The sequence below is a fragment of the Anopheles bellator genome, chromosome 2 (assembly GCF_943735745.2).
Source record: "Anopheles bellator chromosome 2, idAnoBellAS_SP24_06.2, whole genome shotgun sequence".
NCBI lineage: Eukaryota > Metazoa > Arthropoda > Insecta > Diptera > Culicidae > Anopheles > Anopheles bellator.
This window is the reverse complement of record NC_071286.1, coordinates 11,911,450-11,931,428: the sequence shown is the minus strand read 5'-3', so window position 1 is coordinate 11,931,428 and position 19,979 is coordinate 11,911,450. Positions and strand designations below refer to the sequence as shown.

The 19,979-nt window shown below is 51.9% G+C and overlaps 4 protein-coding genes across 5 annotated transcripts in view; 2 read left to right on the top strand and 2 right to left on the bottom strand.

The window, feature by feature from the left end:
• LOC131206992 (puromycin-sensitive aminopeptidase-like) overlaps positions 1 to 1,727 on the bottom strand; it is a 2,816-nt gene extending 1,089 nt beyond the window's left edge. The window contains exons 1-5 of the mRNA XM_058199599.1: positions 1,204 to 1,727; positions 958 to 1,104; positions 756 to 888; positions 339 to 689; positions 19 to 281 (exon numbers count right to left, since the gene is read on the bottom strand). Coding sequence (XP_058055582.1) covers positions 19 to 281; positions 339 to 689; positions 756 to 888; positions 958 to 1,104; positions 1,204 to 1,727 — 1,418 coding nt within the window. The remainder of the gene's footprint in view (positions 1 to 18; positions 282 to 338; positions 690 to 755; positions 889 to 957; positions 1,105 to 1,203) is intronic.
• A 1,688-nt stretch (positions 1,728 to 3,415) lies between these two features.
• On the top strand, positions 3,416 to 6,710 carry LOC131212120 (membrane alanyl aminopeptidase-like). The gene is made up of 6 exons (XM_058205868.1): positions 3,416 to 4,141; positions 4,214 to 5,552; positions 5,623 to 5,816; positions 5,893 to 6,058; positions 6,136 to 6,275; positions 6,356 to 6,710. The coding sequence occupies exons 1-6, from the start codon at positions 3,459 to 3,461 to the stop codon at positions 6,669 to 6,671; spliced, it is 2,838 nt and encodes a 945-aa protein (XP_058061851.1). The 5' UTR covers positions 3,416 to 3,458; the 3' UTR covers positions 6,672 to 6,710.
• A 380-nt stretch (positions 6,711 to 7,090) lies between these two features.
• LOC131211663 (membrane alanyl aminopeptidase) lies at positions 7,091 to 11,208 on the top strand. 2 transcript variants are annotated; one of them, XM_058205236.1, is made up of 7 exons: positions 7,091 to 7,108; positions 7,974 to 8,666; positions 8,730 to 10,062; positions 10,132 to 10,322; positions 10,394 to 10,559; positions 10,637 to 10,776; positions 10,862 to 11,208. In XM_058205236.1, the coding sequence occupies exons 2-7, from the start codon at positions 7,975 to 7,977 to the stop codon at positions 11,163 to 11,165; spliced, it is 2,826 nt and encodes a 941-aa protein (XP_058061219.1). In that variant the 5' UTR covers positions 7,091 to 7,108; position 7,974; the 3' UTR covers positions 11,166 to 11,208. The 2 variants fall into 2 exon arrangements, with proteins under 2 accessions (XP_058061219.1, XP_058061220.1); XM_058205237.1 differs by lacking the exon at positions 7,091 to 7,108 and adding an exon at positions 7,281 to 7,359.
• Positions 11,209 to 11,359: 151 nt separating this feature from the next.
• Positions 11,360 to 15,778, bottom strand: LOC131212407 (aminopeptidase N). The gene is made up of 10 exons (XM_058206266.1): positions 14,715 to 15,778; positions 14,473 to 14,631; positions 13,851 to 14,230; positions 13,433 to 13,772; positions 12,941 to 13,347; positions 12,590 to 12,870; positions 12,322 to 12,521; positions 11,947 to 12,258; positions 11,801 to 11,882; positions 11,360 to 11,673 (listed from the first exon to the last, which is right to left on the bottom strand). Exons 1-10 carry the CDS (start codon positions 15,668 to 15,670, stop codon positions 11,539 to 11,541), a joined length of 3,252 nt encoding a protein of 1,083 aa, XP_058062249.1. The 5' UTR covers positions 15,671 to 15,778; the 3' UTR covers positions 11,360 to 11,538.
• Positions 15,779 to 19,979: the final 4,201 nt, after the last annotated feature.

Genomic DNA, 19,979 nt, shown 5'->3' with positions numbered 1-19,979 from the left:
ATGCTTGTGTAAAGGTACTGCGGAACGGTGGTGAGATAACTGCGCGATCGCAGATAATCGTTGATAGCCATCCGAAACGAGCTGATTCCGATAACGTTCTGAATCATGCGTATGACGGAGGCACTTTTAGCGTACACTACATAGTCATAGAGTTCGTTCAGTTCGTACGGATCCGTAGTGTAGTAGCTCATTGCACGGTTGTTGCTATGACAATCTAGCGATAAGGCCGAGTGCACGTTGACAACGACGAATTGGTCCCAGAGATTCCATGACGGCTCGAGCTAAAACGAAAATGGTAGTTTACAGTAAACTTCCTTTAACCATTAAACGGCCATTACCTGCGATGTGATGTAGTTCTCAAAGTAGCGTGCGAACCCTTCATTTAGCCAAACGTATGTCCACCAGTCCGGTGTTACCTCGTTGCCGAACCACATATGGGCCAGCTCGTGCGTTACTATCGCGCCAACGAATTGTTCGCTCCGTGCCGTGCTGACGCCTTGCTCGTGAAGTAGATAATCTTCTCGAAACGTTATCAGACCCCAGTTTTCCATGGCCCCCATCGCGAAATCGGGAATCGCCACCAGATCGATCTTGGCCATTTGATTTTGACGCCCGAAAAAGTTCTCCAGGTAGCGCAACGCCCTAAACGCAAAGTCATGGGCGTACTGTGTGAGGTGTTCTCGGCCTTCCTGTATTGAAATCGATAGTACCATTAATTTTGCTGCACTATGACCGTTTGAGAAAGAACTCGTTACCGGAGCAAACACGCGGAATAGCCCATCTTGTGTAGGTAATGTCTTCAGTTCCGATACAACAAACGCCACCAAGTACGTGGACATTATCGGAGTCGTTTGGAAAGACGTATCCACGAATCCTCCGGACGGAACACTGAAACAAGAATATGATCATTAGCTTAGCGACTAGTAGACGATGTTAGATACGCTTAACCTTTCTTACCTGTCGATGGCTGGCATGTTCGATAAAGCGGTGTGTTTGTCATGATGTCGAATTTTTACGCCAAATGTGGCTTTGTAAGCCGGTTCATCATAGCAGGGAAACACTGTTCGTGCGTAGATAGCGGCAAAGAACGTTGTGGCAAGGTACCTGCGGAAAGGAAGAACCCAGGCAACAGTGCTCCTCAATATCACTTTTAATCCATGCCTAATATTCTACTACTTGTAGCCGATCCTCTGTCTCACTCACTTCACGCCATGCTCCGTTTGGTAGCTACTTCTGTAAAGGCCCTTGTAAAAATCTATATTGATGCGTCCCTCAAACTCCAGATGCGCCCGGTAAACCTCACCGGTCTCCAGCGATTCGGAGCAGTGTAGGACGATCATCTGAGATTCAGGCACACTCTCGAACCGCTCGATCGGGATGGCATTTCCGTTGGATTGCGTAACCCGTAGCGTGCTTTCGTTTACGATCAAACCCACGCTGTTGAGTGCCAGGGACTTTCCGGTGGCCGTTTGTTGGAACGTAATGTCGACCGCTCCGGAGTACGTTTGAAAACTTTCGTCGGTCAGATCGACAAACAGTTCGTAGGACACCGGCACCGATACGTTGGGCAGCACGTACGGCGACGCTTCGAAGGGTTCAGCAGAAGCATTTGGCAGCCCAAGTCCCAAGTGGCCATTTTCAACCGACCGTGGTTCGATCGCACCCACTCGCGGAGCCGGTAGTAACACACAGAGCAGTGCCACAGCCAGCACCCTCAAACAGCACATCGTGGCACAATGGTTTCGTACGAACTAATCAACCACTCGAGGAACTCCGATTTGATTAGCGTTTGGTATCGCGCAAGATAAAGACAATCGCGTGGATTCGCGAAAGTGTTTGCCGCGAAGCAGAAAGACTGAGCACAGCTTGATAGAAACACACAGCCGTAGTGGATTGTTGGCTGTGTTGCGTTACGCCTTTATCTCTGATAATGAGCGTTTGGCTGTGTTGGAAAACAGGCGTCCCACATTTGGGTCTATTTGCTTATCCGGCGCTAACGGCCATCGGAAACGTTAGTCAGTCCTCCAAATCGTTATCGATGTAATCAGTCCATCCCCGGTTTGTCTCGTCTGAAATGATGGATTGGCTGTCATAGCCATTATGCTTCTAATGTTAACAATAACAAAGAGCAATAAGTTGACTTATTGAAAGTCGTTTAAAGAATTTGTTGTTTTTACAGTAAATATTTGCATCGAATCGTTGTCTGTTACTAATCGCTCCATAAATGCAAAGTGGTGCCCGAGACACTCATCGACATGGATTATTAAAAGTTCCGTTGTAAAACAGTTTCCACTCAATTTGTACACTTCACATGGCGGGTGGCCACTTCAACTAGCGAATGTTGTTGTGAATGGGGTTGAATCCTGCTGAGGTTGAGGCAACCCAACCTCCGTATTCTTCGCGTTCGCACGAGACGCGCAACGGATCGGATGCCACTTGTAAGTTATTCACCGGGGGCAGCTGCTATACTTGGTATGGCTTAGCTAATACCCTTTCATTTGACGTCGCTTCCAGGCAGGGCTTGGGGGATCATAAAGCCACCAGCGCATGAATGTTGCTATCGCCGGCTCAAATTTCCCGCCGCCGGGAGTACCCAGCGATTGTGAGGCGCAAATTACCGAACACGGCGGACCACTGGTATTTACTATGGCTAATTACCATTTAGTGATTAACCGTTTTGACGCTACACCGGCACCGACAGCGATGGAGATGGTAAAACGTTTAACCTAAAAGGTGTACCGCGCGATAAGCACCGAGACACCGAGGAAGCGAAATAAGGTGCCGTGAATCGAAGGGCACATCTTCCAGTCGTGCTCGATCATGTGAGATCTACACTAGCCGTGTCTCGTCAGGTAAGCAGCAGACGTCAGGTGTTTCGCTGGTTCGAGTAACTGAATTTCGTAGGCGGGTTACGAGTTGACTTGTGAAAAATGGGCCTCCGCCAATGTTTGTCAATGGCCTCCGAATTGTCGACGGACCACTGGCAATTACTGGCTATCGGTTATCTGTTCGATTGCTACCTCGTATCGCATCGTATCTGTAGCGTGTCGATCATTACCGGAGCGAGGCGTTCGACACATGTTGTTGACTCATATACAGTTCTATTGGTCCTGTTTTTGCGGAACTATTGGGTGGCTCAGAACAGAAGTTCATTTGGCCATATTCTAGAGTCCGCAGCGACGATAAAGACCATCCGGCCGGGCGATGAAACATTTGTCGTACAACCCGACGATGTTCGGCAGCCCTTACCAGGCGCAGATAGTGGGCGCTGTTTCTAGTACTTCTAATAAGGGCTGATAAAAGAAAGGCTTCATTTTACAGTTTTGTCCCCGGAGCATCGCACTTCTCGGCTGTCGGTGCTATAAATATTGCAAACGGTTGGCCCCGTCGGACCAGTACACCGTGTGAGGTGTGCCACTCCGTCAACGCATTTGTTACTCGGTTTCCTCCGTTGCAGAATGTGTAACTTCGTGTGGGCCGTGATCGTAAGTGCTGCCGTGTGCAGTACACTGTGGGGAAATGGATGCTGCAGCCCTGTGATTCCCAAAAACCCCGTTCCGACGGACACGGTACCTCGTGCACCGCTGGATGAGTACCGCCTGGATGGCACGGTGGTGCCCTCGCACTACGATATCGAGATCAAGCCCTACTTTGAGGCTGAACCGAACAAGGAGCCGTTCACGTTCGATGGGTCCACCACGATAACGGTCAAAGCGGTGGCGGCTGGCACAGCGAAGATCAAACTGCACACGGCCAGCCTGAGTATCCTGGCGGCTAGTGTGATGCTGAAATCGAACAGCGCCCCAGTGCAGCTGTTCAATCAATCCTACGATGAGGAGACGGAAGTGCTGACATTAAACCTACGCAGTGTGTTACTGACGAACGTGGATTACCTGGTGTCGTTCAACTACGTCGGCCGGATGGAGGAAAACATGCGTGGGTTCTACCGGAGCTACTTTACGGTGGACGGGACGAAAGTGTGGCTAGGGTCGACGCAGTTCGAACAGATGGAAGCTCGCCGAGCGTTCCCGTGCTTCGATGAGCCAAAGTTCAAGGCAACATTCGCGCTGAAGATCAACTACAAATCGTCTTCGTACAAGGCCTACTCCAATACGGCTGCCCTGTCCGATGATGCTGTTGGGTAAGTGCTGAGTGACGGGCTGAGACACTGCCTCCTTCGATCATCTGTATATTGTGTCGTTCTTTTGCCTAGCAACGGCCGTTCGTTGGTAACGTTTGCGACCACTCCTTTGATGTCCACCTACCTGCTGGCGTTCATCGTGGCACCGTACGAGCTGTACGGGGACGATCCGGTTCGGATTCTCGCACGCCCTCAGGCGGCCAATCAGACGGAGTACGGTGCGCGTGAAGGCCTGAAGCTGTTGAAGCAGCTGGGCCACTGGATCGACTATCCGTTCGATCAGGTGCCACAGATACAGCGCATGTACATGGCGGCCGTGCCCGACTTTGCGGCGGGTGCGATGGAGAACTGGGGGCTCGTAACCTACCGTGAGTCGAGCTTGCTGTACGTCCCCGAAGAGGCAACCAGCCTGCAGCAGCAGCGGATCGCGACCATAATAGCGCACGAGCTGGCACACCAGTGGTTCGGCAACCTGGTGACGTGCGAGTGGTGGGACGTTACCTGGCTGAACGAAGGGTTCGCCAGCTACCTGGAGTACTTTGGGACGGCCGCGGCCGAACCGGCGTGGGAGCTCGATCAGCAGTTTGTGGTGGAAAAGCTGCACAGTGCCATGCAAACGGATGGATGGACTAGCACGCACCCCATGACGTCCGCCGTCTACACCAAGGGCCAGGCGGCCGCCATTTTCGACAACATTTCGTACAACAAGGGCGCCGTAGTGCTGCGGATGGTGGAGCACTTCCTGTCGAATGCCGTCTTCAAAACCGCACTGCGGGAGTACGTCCAAGAGCGTGCGTTCACAGCGGCCCGTCCGGATCATCTCTTCTCCGTGCTGAACCGTCACAACCCAGAAGCCGGCGGGTTCATGAAACCATGGACAACGCAACCCGGCTACCCACTGGTGACGGTCACAGGGGTCCCCGATGGATTCACGCTCACACAGGCACGATTCCTCTTCAACGGCACTGCCGGCAATAGCGATGATACTACGTGGCCTCTGCCCATCACGTACGCTACCACCGGCAAGGAGTTCGACTACACGCGGCCCCGGCTAATTGCTGGTGGGAAAACGTTCAACATTGCCCTACCGAACGCTTCCAGTGTGCCGTACTTTATCGTGAACAATCAGCAGATCGGGTACTACCGGGTGAACTACGACGGTGAGTTGTGGAGGAAAATTAGCACCGCATTGCGTAGCGATCGGTTCGGTGGTATTCATGTGGCCAACCGGGCCCAAATCGTGGACGACCTCTTCAACTTGGCCCGGGTCGATGCCATCAGTTACGCGATGGCACTGGACATTCTGGAGTATCTGAAGAAGGAGACCGAGTACCTCCCGTGGCTGGCGGCGTCCAACGGGCTCAGCACGTTGTCGCTGAAAGTCCACGCGGAAGATGAGCAGCTGTTCACGGTAAGCCATCACAAACGTGCTCCGAGTACTTGAAACTCCAACGAGGCTCCAACTTTTCCACTTTCTCCAGAGCCACATCTTGGACATTTTTGCCGAAGCGTACGAGCATGTCAAGTTTCAAGAGCCCACCAGCTCAGAGCGCCGAGTACACACCTATCTGCGCCGAGTGGTTCTGGACTGGAGCTGCCGCCACGGCCACGAGACGTGCAGTAAGATGGCGGTGGAGGAATTTGAGAGATTCCGGGCTAATCCGGGCACTGTAAAGTAAGTCGGGGTGCTTCAACCACTCAACTACGACTACGGTGGTTCAGATGGTAATCCTTTCCCCGTGTTTTACTAGAGTGCACCCTGATCTGCGGCAAGTAGTGTACTGTGAGGGTGTACGCAGAGGCTCCAAGGAGCAGTTCGATTTCTTGTTGGAGCGCTATCGCACAACGAATGTTGCTACCGAACAACAGCTTACGCTGTCCGGCCTGAGCTGTGCCACGCAGGACGGGCTCGTTCAGGTGAGAAGCGATTAAGGGTCTCTTCTAGGGTGGAGACTGAACAAAAATTTTGCTATTGTCTCCCAATCCACGAACAGCAATTTATGGACCTCACAAGTTCCGCGGATGTGCGGAGCCAAGATAAGGCCACCGCACTATCACTATTGCTGGGTAATCCACAGGCCCTGGAGTCTGCGGCATCTTATCTGATAACAAATCATCGCCGTTGGTCCGAGGCGTGAGTGTTCCATCCGCTCCTGCTGGGTGTCGATTCGAGACCAAGTTAACCTGTCTCATTGTTCCGGTTTTTGTTCACAGTCACGATGGGTACGGTAGTGTTGGCGTAGCATTCAAGGGAATTCTGGGCCGACTCAAAAACCCACTTGTGAGGGATTCGATTAGGGCGTTTGCGGAAGGCAACAAAGAAGTGCTGGGATCGGCCACCTACGCCGTTATCGTCGACGGACTGGCAGAGTACGATGCAAATCTACTGTTTACGGTCAATCATCGTGATGACATTCGGGGGTTCCTGAAGGCGAAAGCCCACAGCGGAGCCACGTCGGCGCAGGTGGCTGCTATCAACATGATGACGGTGTCCCTGGGGTTGACACTTTGGGCTCTGCGTAGATGGTGAATCTGGAAATTGTGGAAAATATACTAACCGTTAAACGGTCAGCACGATCGAGCACTTGGTTGCGAGCTGCTAGCGCCAGCTAATCCGCCCTTTATCACATCCGAACACACATGGTCAGCCTACCCTGAATGGATTGCAGATAAATCCAGTTTTTCGTCCAACCGTGTTCGGTACACTTAAGAAGCCAGGCTTAAGACAGCGCTCGATTGGAGTCACATGCCAGATGCACCAATTGTGACGGCACCCCACACGCCTATCGATTGGCGGCGGGACTATCGTGTAATGCTGATAATAGGGTGTCATGTTACTTTCCTGGCCCCCGGACGTACTATCTCGCCTGATACAAAGCCCTGCTCTGGCACTTCTTCTATATAAGCGGATCGCCGATCGTGCTGTCGTTCAGTTGGTGTTGAGTATTTTTGGCATCTCGCATCCAGGTAAAGATATACATTTCGCGCAAATTTCCATTTCGTAAGTGCCTTTCGAGTTAGTTTCACTGTCGGGAAGATTGTCATGAACGAGTACAGACGTTGTGCAGTGTAGACACCGTGCATTACTCGGTTAATCCGTGACGTGGAAAATATCGCAATAAATAGCTTTAAGCGGGCTTTTTTAATAGTTGTATATAGTGACGCGTCCAAAACGTTGGAAGTAAACTAGGAAGGAAGGAAGGTAAACTAGGGCAAAGGTAAATAATGGCGCACATTTGCAGGATGGAGGTCTGGCTTTCGTAGACAGAAAAAAATGATCAACCAGTGATCAACATTTATTCAACACTTGTCCTCACGGTGCGACTGTGACAGGGCGTTGATCGCCGTTTAAGGCCGCTAGGTAATTTCTGCAACGTTGTACGCTTTATTTAAAGATCGATCGTTGTATATCGCTAGAACTAACCATTGCATCGTTTCTTCAAAAAGCCTTATTTCCCTTTAAGATTCCATGTTCCAAGTCTCTGGTGGCAACCATGTCTGCCATATTAGTCAGCAAAGCGTGACGCATTAATAGGCAATATAGTTTTTACGATATACCGATTCTTTGTGCGTTTTGGTATCATAAACGATAAGGATGAAAAATAGACCCAGATCATGTGTGCTCCATTGACTAGTGCGTAATCTCTGCCAAACCAGCCAGCCCGTGGTACTGAACCGTTGAAGCAATGTTGGTTCACGATTAGATAGAAACCGGGCCCGTCGATACGGCTTAGCCCAGGGAGGGGGAGATGTGAATTGTTGTCTTTTATTACTACCGTGCGTTCATCTAACAGTTCGCTTCCCGTTCTTATCGTTCGATGGAATGTTGCAGGATGGGGTTGATGCGCAAGCTCACTTTGGGTGGCTTCATTGCCGTTGCCTGCTGTCTCATTTCGTCCAGCGTCCGGGGAAGCCCCGTCGATCCGGACGAGCGGTACCGTTTGGTCGAGGCAGAGCCACGGGCCGCCCTAGAGGACTATCGGCTAAACGAGGACGTGTGGCCATCGCACTACGATGTGGAGATTAAGCCGTACCTGGAGGCCGAGGACGGCAAAGCCGCCTTCACGTTCGATGGCAAGACGACGATAACGGTCTCCACCGTGCTGTCGACGGTGACCGCGATCAAGCTGCACATGGCGCGAATGAACATTGCCACCTGGCGGGTGAACCGCAAGTCGGACAACACGCTCGTCCAAACGTCGACCGAGATCTACGATGGCGAGACGGAGATACTGACGCTTCCACTCCAGTCGCCGCTCCTGGCGAACGTGGATTATCTGCTGTACTTTGAGTACACCGGCACGATGGACGACGATATGCACGGGTTCTACCGCACTTACTATCTGGTGGATGGGAACCCCGTTTGGATGGGCTCGACACAGTTCGAGCAAACGCATGCCCGGCGCGCCTTCCCCTGCTTCGATGAGCCGCGGTACAAGGCTAAGTTTCAGCTAACAATTAGCCACAAAACACCGCAGTACAGTGTGTATTCGAACACGCCCGTCGCAGCGACTACCGCAGATGGGTACGTTAGTTTCTAACGCTTCTCCTTTTCACTGACTAATGGACTTTGACCTGGATTTTATAGCACCGGTCGAACACTTAGCACATTTGCGGTTACGCCGCCGATGTCCACCTATCTGCTAGCGTTTATGGTGGCACCGTACGAGGTGACTGCACGTGAGGAGATGGGTATCCTGGCGCGTCCGCAAGCCCGAGACCAAACAGCGTACAGCTTGGACGTAGGCTTGAAGCTGCTGCGAGCCCTTGGCACATGGATCGACTACCCGTTCACCAGTGTGGCGGAAATGACGCGCATGTACATGGCGGCCGTGCCAGACTTTTCGGCTGGTGCGATGGAGAACTGGGGCCTTCTGACGTACCGGGAGACCAACATCCTGTACCGGGCGGATGATGCCACCAGCTTGCAGCAGCAACGCATCGCGGCCGTCATTTCGCACGAGATCGCCCACCAGTGGTTCGGGGATCTGGTCACGTGCGAGTGGTGGGACGTTACCTGGCTGAATGAAGGGTTCGCCCGGTACTTCCAGTACTTCGGCACGGAGACGGTGGAAACGACCTGGGAGCTGGGCCACCAGTTTGTCGTGGAACAGCTGCAGGGTGTGATGCAGATGGACAGCCTAGCCAGCACGCACCCGATGACGCACCCGGTGTACACGCCGGCCCAGGCCAGTGCCATCTTCGACAATATTTCGTACAACAAGGGAGCGGTGATTCTACGGATGATGGAGCACTTCCTAACGCCCACCCGGTTCCAGACGGCACTGCGGCAGTACATCAAGAATCAAGCCTACGGCACGGCTCGCCCCGAACATCTGTTCGCCGTTCTGGACCAATTCGAAGCGACCGCTCAGGATCGCATGAAACCGTGGACCGTGCAGAGCGGCTACCCGCTGCTGACGGTCACCAGTAGCGCCAACGGGTTCACCGTGACCCAGAAGCGGTTCCTGGTGAACGAACCCAGCCATACCGACGCAACGCTGTGGCCGGTGCCCATCACTTACGCCACCAAGGAGAGTGACTTCTCGAACACGATGCCAACGTTCTACGGTGGTGCCACGTTCAACCTGGACGTGCCGGATGCGGCCAACGTTCAGTACTTCATCCTAAACAACCAGCAAGTCGGGTACTATCGCGTCAACTACGACGCTACGCTCTGGGCGAAGATTAAGAGCGCCCTGCGAAGCACCAATTTCGGCGGGATCCACGTGCTGAACCGGGCCCAGATCGTCGACGATCTGTTCAACTTGGCCCGCGGTGGAATCGTTCCGTACGGAACGGCACTGGACATTCTGGAGTATCTGAAGGATGAAACGGAGTACGCGCCGTGGTTGGCGGCCGTCAATGGCCTCACCACTCTTGCCCGGCGCATCCACGAGGAAGACGAGGAGCTGTTTATGGTACGCCTTTGAGCAACTCGCGCCTGTTTTGCCACTGACCGTTGTCTCATCAATCGTTTCTATCCGCAGATCCACATCTTGGATATTCTGGAAAAGGTGTACGACGTGGTGAAGTTCCAGTCGCCCACCAGCAACGAACGACGAGTGCTGACGTACCTGCGCCAGAATGTTCTCCAGTGGGCCTGTAACTATGGTCACGAGGCGTGCAGTGAGGCGGCGGTTACCGAGTTCACGAGATTCTTCCTCCATCCGGAAACAAAGTACGACCAACGGGGAGTACCATCAAGTTGGAGTAGATTTTATGTGGAACTCGTCTTTCTGTTTGCTATAGGGTACACCCCGACATGCGCCAGGTCGTGTACTGCGAGGGTATCCGCAAGGGAACGAAGGCACACTTCGAGTTCCTGTGGAACCAGTATCTGACCACCAACGTGGCCACGGAGCAGATCCTCGTTCTGCAAGGCTTGGGTTGTGCATCGACGAGTGAGACGATCTTCGTAAGTAGCATGCGGGAGGGGGAATTCCCTGCGCCGTTTCGCAACCGATCCTGTACGATCTCTGTTTTCCCAACCAGATTCTCATGGAAGCGATTACGAGTGACCACATCCGGAAACAGGATAAGAGCAACGCGTACACGTACATCATAAACAACCCGTACACCTTGACGCACGTTTCGGCGTACCTACGACAGAATCACGCAATTTGGGCCGCATCGTAAGTGCATGGCCACATGGGTATCCCTTTGATATCCTTTGATATCTCTCTAGTGTTGTCCAAAAACTACGCGTTTTCTCCACAGACACGGTGACTACATGAACGTGGCCTCGGCCTTCAACAACCTCTTGGCCCGTTTAAAGAACGATGACGAGAGGCAAACGATCAGCACGTTCATCGAGACGAATAAGAACGTGCTGGGCACCGCAGCATACGATTCGATCAAGGGTGGCCTTGACGACTACGATAGTAACAAGCGGTTCACGGCGGACAATCGGGATGCCATCAGGGAGTTCCTGAAGCAAAAGGCCGGGGGTGGCGCTGCCACCATACTCACCAACGTTACCCTGCTGGTTGGACTGCTCATGCTGGTGCTGTTCCGTCTGTAAGGCACAAAACGGACACGGGTACCGCCTATTAAAGAAATAAAATTCACCAAAAGCAGTGGAGCAATTCCGACATTCTTTATCCGAACCGATTCACACCGAAGATACTCAAACTTAATTATATTTCTTGGCAACAGATCTCTTCTCACACAGTTCACTCTTCGAAGCATCGCGCAGTACCTACCTTTCGCTTCCGAATTAACGTATAACTTTATTTTATCTTAAGTACGCTTATTAAAACTGCTTGCAACTAAATTGAGTTATGACCAACGTTCAGCGGACGTCGCTTCCATAGACTTCCGACGGTCCGGCGATGGTCTTCGGCGGCTGGTGCGTGCGGTCTGCCCAATCTGCCTCTGCCTAGTCTGCGGCGCTCCTAAAACCCATCCAACCAATTAACGATCGTCTGCGCGTTGCGGTTGTACCAGTCAATGTTGGCCTCCGTCCGCTCGATCGACTGCTGTATCGTGCGGCCACTGTCTATCAGATGTGTTTCGGCAAATTTCTTCAGCTGTGGACGGGAAACCGGGAGATGCGATTCAATTGATGGTGACGCAAACCCCGTTCATTGGATTCATTAGTTTTAAATTCGTCTATCTCGGCCCCCGGCCGAGATAACACCTTGGGCGCGTACCCACCTCCAACAATTCGGCGTCGGTGTTGAACCGCTTGGTGGAGTACTTGAGTATGATGTTCAGATTGGACATCGTCGAGCCAAAGCTGTAGAAGGAAAAAGGTTGGACAATCAATTGGCAAATGCTTGCGTTCGTGTGGGCCAACTTACTAGTGCTTCATCTTCTGCCAATTGTTGCGCATGTAATCGAACGCCAGCGCTTGCCCCACCACGTTGTCCGACACGGACAGAAACACCCGGAATGCATCCTGCTTCCGGATCCCGTAGTCGTCCGACATCGAGTTCTCGAGGTATCGCGTCAGTATCCAGGGCACCCGTGAGCAGCCCAGCGCGGACAGTAGGATCTCCTTCTCGCTGGCCACGGTAGCCCGCTGGAACCGTTCCCAGGCAAAGTTCCACTCCGTTTCGTCTCCGTACTTGATGGCCGTACAGTAGACCGTGCTCTTCAGGTTCGGTGAAACCCTATCCGCCAAACGGAAAGGATTGTAATGGGGAACACGGGGAAACTCACGGGTTCGCACTCACGGGTTGTTGATGTCCGGATTGGGATCGTGCATCCATTCGTAGTACTTGCGGATGCAGTGATTCACGCAGTCCTTGCTCCCGAGATGGCAGACCGCTTTCAGTACGCTGATACGCTTGTAAACCGTCAACAGTGGGTCGTCCCGGTGATCCTCGAAACCCACTTGGTTGTAAATGTTTTCCATCAGTTCCATGGAATATTTCTGCAAAATTACCGCACAGTGTTCAATCGGAACTGGGTCGCCACGTAGTTCGCCGAGTACCGCGTTACCTTGAAAGCTCCATAGTGGCGCGTTCGCACCAGCATCGAGTCGATGTAGTTTAGTGCCGAAATGGCCGCCTTCCACGGTACGTAGTCGGTTTCGTGGACCAGATAGCGGGTCACGTTTAGCGCTACCGTGTAATCCAGATAGCCGGCCCGTGCCAAATTGAGGGCATCATCAATCAGCTGGGCCCGATTTGTGGCGGCAATCGTTCCGTGCTTCTCCTTGTCTTGCAGATGGCTAACGATCTTTTGCCAGTTGCGCTCGTCGTAGTTCACCCGATAGTACCCTACCGATCAGAGGTTCGAAAAGGTTTTAAATTCATTGGGTTTTAAAATAAACACTTCAATCGCACTAACCGGTTTGCTGCAGGTTGACAATCATCCAGTCGTGGCTGGGAATGTCGTGATTGCTGATAACCAGCGTCTCTTCCGCCTTCATCCAGATGTTGGGCTTCGTTTCGCGGAAGTTACTCTCGCCGAGCGTGGTGTAGGTAATCGGTATCCACCAGAGCACCCGGTCCCCGGCGTGGGTGCCGTTCGCTGGGTTCTTCCGCGTTGTGCTCCCCAAGGAGAATCGGCTCTGCCGCAGCACGATGCTGTCCGTTTCGTAGTCCCGACGAACGGATACGACCGGAAAGCCGGTCTGCAGAGTCCAGGTATCCATGATTTCCTTCACCGACGTGTGCTCGTCGAAGATTGCACCGCGCCGCGCTTCGTTCGTTAGATACTCCCACAGATCGTCCTGATTGGCACTCTGATACTTTCTGTGGAAAGGAAAACCGCCTACGATTAATCGATACGACGACGAATTCTGCGGGGGGGACACGCTTGGGCAGCGCCGGTAATTACTTGTAGTTCAGATAGTTCGTAAGGCCACGCTTGAACACTTCGGTCGTCAGGAAGTGGTCCATCATGCGGATGATGGTGGCACCCTTGCCGTAGGATATTTTGTCGAAAATTTCGTGAATCTCCTCGGGATTGCGCACCTCCACCGAGATCTGGTGCGACGACGAGAGGGCGTCCAGCGAGAACACATTGTGCAGCTCGTTCACCACGAACTGCTCCATCGACTTCCAGCCCGGTTCGACCGCGTCCACCCCCAGGTACTCCATGTAGCTGGCGAACCCTTCGTTCAGCCAGAGGTCCGTCCACCAGGCCGGTGTCACGAGATTACCGAACCATTGGTGAGCTTGAGTGGGAGAGAAAAGGACGATCGGATTCCGTCATTAATCGAGCTTTTTGGGGGGATGGCAATATAGATGCTCACCCAGTTCGTGCGCGACCACCGTGATCACATGCTGCTTGTTGCTGATGGCCGACACATTCTCCTCGTACAGCATGGCCGTCTCACGGTAGGTGATCAGTCCCCAGTTTTCCATCGCGCCGGCACTAAAGTCGGGCAGGGCAATCATATCAAGCTTCGGCAGTGGGTAGTCGATGTGAAAGAAACCTTCGAGGAACTTGAGCAGTTTCGGTCCGACGCTCAGTGCGTAGCGGGCCGACCGGATCGCGTCGGCCCGCGCCCAGACGGAGAAGTTGCCACTGGAAATGTTGACATAGTCACACACGACAAACGCCACCAGATAGGTGGACATCGGCACGGATTGTTGGTACACGTCCCAGACGTAGCCCCGCAGTTCCGGTTCCCTGAAAATTCGCAATTGCAAGATTAAATACAGGAGCATTTAATTTAAAAATATCACACGGCGTAGGTTCTTAAATATTGACAATGAGTAGAGTCATTCGTTGAAATTCGTCCGTCAGTTCGCCATCTTAGTAGGCCCTAGGAATAACTCTTTCCAGTGATATCGGGAGTGGTCTCTTTATGAATCACCCTGTACAAAAGGCGAATAGGAAAGCCCGACTTTCTTGTCACCCTGTTGCCTTACTTTGCATCGTATGACTGGAGTCGGGGCATGTTCGAGAGCGAAATCATATCCTTCGCCCGCGCGATACGGATATTGAAGCGTGCCTTCAGGGCCGGCTCATCGAAGCACGGAAACGCACGCCGGGCATCGGTTGGCTGAAACTGTGTGGTGGCAATCCATCTGGAACGTGAAGTTCGCAATGTTTCGCATTAGAAACCCAGAACACCCGCCGGAAGGAGCGTACGGGACGCGCTTTGTCTCACTTTGTCTCGTTGTTGGCCGTGTACGAGCTGCGGTAGAACCCTTGCAGATAGTCGTTCAGGATACCCTCGTAGCGGATGCGCACCACATACTGGGCGCCCTGCTCGAGATCCTCCTTGAGCACCAGCACGTAGAACTGCTTGCTGGCCACGGTGACATTGTGATCGATTTCGACCAACTGCTCCGGTGCAAAATCGGTGCCGGTTGAGTTATGGTCCCGTTCGTCCGTTTCTTCCTCGCTCCCGAGGTCGGCTTCGGGGCTTCCGGCAATCCGGTGCCGCCGTACCGTGGCATCGAAAATGCGGAGTGCGGCCGCGTGCAGAGTCACGTTGTTGCAGCGTTCGCTCACACGGATCAGAATCTCGACCGTGCCGCTGAACGTAAAGTTGTCCTCCTCCAGCCACGGCGTAAGCCGAATGTCGTAAGCGATGGGTTCGATCGATCGGGGCAAGCGTAAGTCTTCGGATGGTTCCGATGGTGTAACCGGCGGCACCTCCTCGGTCACCGTAACGGCCGGGATCGTCCCGTTGGCCTCGTGCGACATCCGGTTCGGGTTGTCGGTTACCGTACTGCCGTCCCCGGGGCTCACGGGCACCGTGGCTGGCGAATCTTCCCATTTTTTCGAAGACGCCGTATCCTGATGCGGCACCTCAGCGGACGAACCGGACTGGTGCGGTTGTTGATGATGCTGCTGGTTGTGGTTCGTGAGTGGATGCTGATGATGGTCGCACGGTGGCGGGTGTTGATGCGCGGCGTGATAGTGCTGCTGCTCGCTGCACGACGAAGAGTGATAAATTAAAAGTCCTGAACCGAGCAGCAGACAGCACACGATGGCCGTCGTAACCATTAGCGTCGTGCGGGTGATTAGGTAGCCCCGCCTGCCCTCGACCGTGGTCCCGTCCACCTCCATGCCCAGTGATTCTCGTATCTGCACTTTGCTGCTGCTATTGTTGTTCATGGCGTTCCGGGTGGCGATCCTTCTACGTTGGCCGTTACGCCACAAGCCGCCACGCAACCACCGAGCGAACGAATTCTTGGGTTAACTCTGCCGACTGCGCTTGACTTACGCGCGCCTGCTGATGTAGTCGATCCTTCGCCAAGGGTCTGCAAAGAGACAGATATGGACGATCAAGAAGTGGCTCCCAGTGGCTCCCAGTGGTCTTTATTAATCTGGATTGTATTAATTTGAATCGATTAAAGCGCGGAATGGAGGGCAATTGAGGCGCGTGCGTCTTGGGGCGCACGGAACGGTCGGGGTGTTGATTTGCATGATTCCCCACCATACGGACAACGCGGCATGATTTTGGAATTTTATCGTTTCACGGATTTACGAGAAAGTTTTACTTTTGTTGTAAGCTTTGAAAAATCGTTTGTCTGCCGTTTTAATCCTACGAAAATAATTCATAAACCGCGCTCGTTGTTACTGGGTAGCGTCGGTGACAATATAATTAAAAATATTGCTTGAAATAGATCGAATTAGAGACTGTATGTGTGTATTTATTAGAGGCCATTAGAGACTAATTAGATCTAATTAGAGACTTCGTGTAGGCTGTTAGTTTTCACAATTAGAAATCGAGTCAAAAGAAGTTAAAAAGCTTTTTCTTAAGTGTTAACTTACGTCAAATATTTAAGTGCGCCATGAATTGAATTGAAAATAATAAAAAAAATAACAAAAATCTTTAATACGTAGAAGAAGATATAAAAAATTTACTTAACAACATAATATAAAATATTTACAGGGTAGTTGTATTCAATAAAGGGGTTTCAGATATAATGATGATGATGATGATTTTTCAGAGAGATAATTGAAAGGAAGAAAACAACGGCACAAAGCGTTAAATTTATCGTCCTAAAGTTCCATAAGATTACAAAGGAAAAAAAAAGTTCTCGTTGAACAGAAAATAGCTTATAGCAAATCGATTCCCTTTCCCAAGAAAGTCTCACAAACTTGCACCGTTTCGGGCACCCTTTTCCATGTGCGAACCGTACCCGAGTCGCAGCCACATGATTAATCCGATCATTTGGTCCCTTCCTTCAAAGGGTCTTAATCGATGTGCGTTTCATGTTCGCTGGCGCGAAATGCGCACGACAAATCACATGTGTGTGAAACATTCTATTTATTCATCAGTTTCTGAAACAAAACGGAATGCAAACATATCCGGCTCGCGTTTTGCGTGTGATTTAGCGAGTCCTTTGCGAGGCGCAACACATGGTTCCGTGCGTTCGACTCCAGTTCGGTTGCGGTTTAGTTTTAAACCTAATTGATGGTGAACATATATCACTTTTTTCATGCTTTTGACGCATCACCCTTCGTTTGTTTTCATTTTCACGTTTTCCTTTTTGTGCCATGCATTAACGCGCTTTGGCTGATAATTGGGCGCATTGGTGGTCGAAGTTCAGACTCGCATTCTCCCGGGCCAAGTTTGCCGGATGGACCAGTAAACGGGGTGATAACGTCTCGACAACTGCGCCATCCGAGCAGTGCCTGGTACTCTCGGCAGAAATAGAACCCGATCAATGAAAAGGATTCACGGGCTTCTGGTTCGAGAGAATCCATGCCCCGATCCCACATAATTCACCACTGCTGGTATCCATATGGATTGGCCGTAGCAAAAACGTGCCCGGACGAAGAAATTCTACACCGGATTCACGCCGATTTGGACACCCTCAGCCTGCGAGATCCGGCCATTGGATGGCTTGCGGGGTGCCCAGCCCGGTCAACGAACACTTGCTCCGGGCACCGGCTGCGGTGTCTTGCGAGATGATGCTTGATCGTGGTTGTCATCGTAAACCTTTTCCAGATTGAATTACCACCGCCAGTTGGATCCGGTTCACATCCTGATAGGGAAGTCCCCAGTGCAGCGCAGAAAGCGCATAAAATCCCACAAACGACGACAGCCGCCTGGCGGCGCTGGGGCAATTTGAGAAAGTTTCTCAAAGCACTTCCTTTGTTACATGCTGGTTAGCCCGGAGCACGTGGGACGGTGCAGTGTGATTTGGTTGATTTAAAATTTAAACCCACACACAAAAAGGGAACGGATCGGAGAGCCGGCAGAGCGAGTGTGGCTGGGGTTCCGCGTCCGAAGCGGGTCACCAAATTTATTGGTAACGAAACAATTAACCAGCATAATTTACATTCCGCTCGTTGGCCCGTCTTAGAACTGTAACCGGAAGTTGAATTTAAACACCAACCGAATCCGAGCCCAGCACACGCGTTCGGGATCCCCATGAAGTACGCGGGGCCTCCTCCATATCATCCATTTTTGAAAGCCACCACCACCGAGCTCAGAGTCTCCGAGTGACAACGTTCTTTCTTTTAATATTCCATTATTTCCCTTGTGCAGTATGACTTGTGTGGCCTGATAGAGTTGCCGGCGCTACTAGAGAAGCTTCCCCATTTGCTATGCAAAGCTCGCACTCCGATCATGGCCAGACGGTCGGGCCAGCGGTCCTGGAAGAACGTATCCCGCCCGGGTCCGATATTTCCATCACAAATCGGGACCGACACACGGCAAAAAACAAAGAAAAGAAAAGAAACATCTGAACAACAAGAACGGTCCTAACCTAAATCGTGCACCATCCCGGTGGAGGCCGGTACACCCGATTTGTATGCAGCAGCATCGCTGGGTGATTACGGAACGGTAGGAACGGGGTGCCGGGACAGCAGCGGGACATGAAACCGAAATCATAACGCCAACGGCCTTACGACGTCGCGCGAGCAACAACGGGCTCGATGGCGTTCTTGGCACTGCGGACGATTGTTTCCAAATTTAGTGTGTCACTGTTTCTTCCTTGCCGCGGCGTCTTCAGGATGGCCCGGCATCGTTTCGGTTTCGTTTGACGCTTCTCGAGGCAAGTCGTTGACCGCCAGCATATTGGGGGGGTTGCGGCCGAATTGTCACACACGACACAGACGTGGCCGGCAATTAATCCAATCCCAATCGCAATCAGATTCATTAAAAAATATGCCTTCCCGGCCGGAATACGAATGAGTCTCATCGGCCGCAGATGGTGGGTCTCTGTTTGTCTTCGACCGGTATAGGCCACCACAAGCTACCATGTTTATCACCAATCCGGGGATACAATTTCAGTTGGTCTAATAAATGAATGTAGTCAGGCACATAGGTTTCGATGCTGGCAAGTCGTCTCTAATGCTGGCAAGAAATTGGCAGTGCCCGAGTGGATTTGACAAGTAAAGTAAAGTGAACCGAACTAAAGGACAATATGGTGAATTATCGCCTACTGCGTTTGCTAGCTCCTACATTCTAATCTCTAATCTTTTTGGTTTACTTATTATTTGCCTCTAATGTGGCCAATAGTTTCGATTTACGATTTACTTTACATCGAGTTAAGTTATATTGTTTGGATTTAAATGAAAAATCAAGGAATCATAATCACATTCCGCATCCGCATCCTCGCTTCCCATCGATCATTGGCCGCCAGATGTCAAACTCCAGCGTCCAGCGTTTGTGTCCTTCGAAGGGACGAAGAACGAGAAATGGGTACTTGGCCACAAGGAAGAGAAAAAGAAAAAAAAAACCCACCCATAGCAAAACCAACATCATTATCCATCAAGTCAATCACCGGCCGGCGCCTCGTATCGTGCTCGACGACCCATGGACCGATGATGCCATGCGAATGCGCTATTGTACGCGCTATTAATAATATGACGGAGGGGCCCACATATGCAACAGATGCTGTCGCATGGCTCGATTTTATTTTCAATTTCCTTAAATCAGCAAACTCTATTTTGCTGCAATCTTGAGACATGCGGAGAGTAACGAAAATAAAGGGACTACAGTTTGGCAAGCGATAGGAAAATAAGAGAGTTTAAAACGGGGGAATCAACCCAGCCCTCCCAGAGGGGTTGGTCGATAGCAGTCGACTGACTTGACTTGACTTGAAGAAGAGCCGGAAGGGCGTGAAAAGAAAATCGTTAGCACTTGACCTTCCCGGCGCTGAGTTCCCGGTGGCCGTACGCGCCATCCGCAACGGGTTTTGCTCACTTTTCGCCCGACGCCGGAATGGGATGAAGTGAACAGCGGACCAATCGGCCACACCGTGATTCATCACGTATCGTACTGTGCGCTGGTTCTGGCACACGCTCTGCTCTCCTGCACTTCACACCGCCATTTCTTTGCACGCCATCCGCGGGACCGAACCGAGCCATATGGGTGAAGCGGCAGGGCGTTCAAACCTAATTGATTTATCAAATCAGAACCATGACAAGTGAGAGTACCCGGAGTACCTCGGGGAAGCCGCGATGG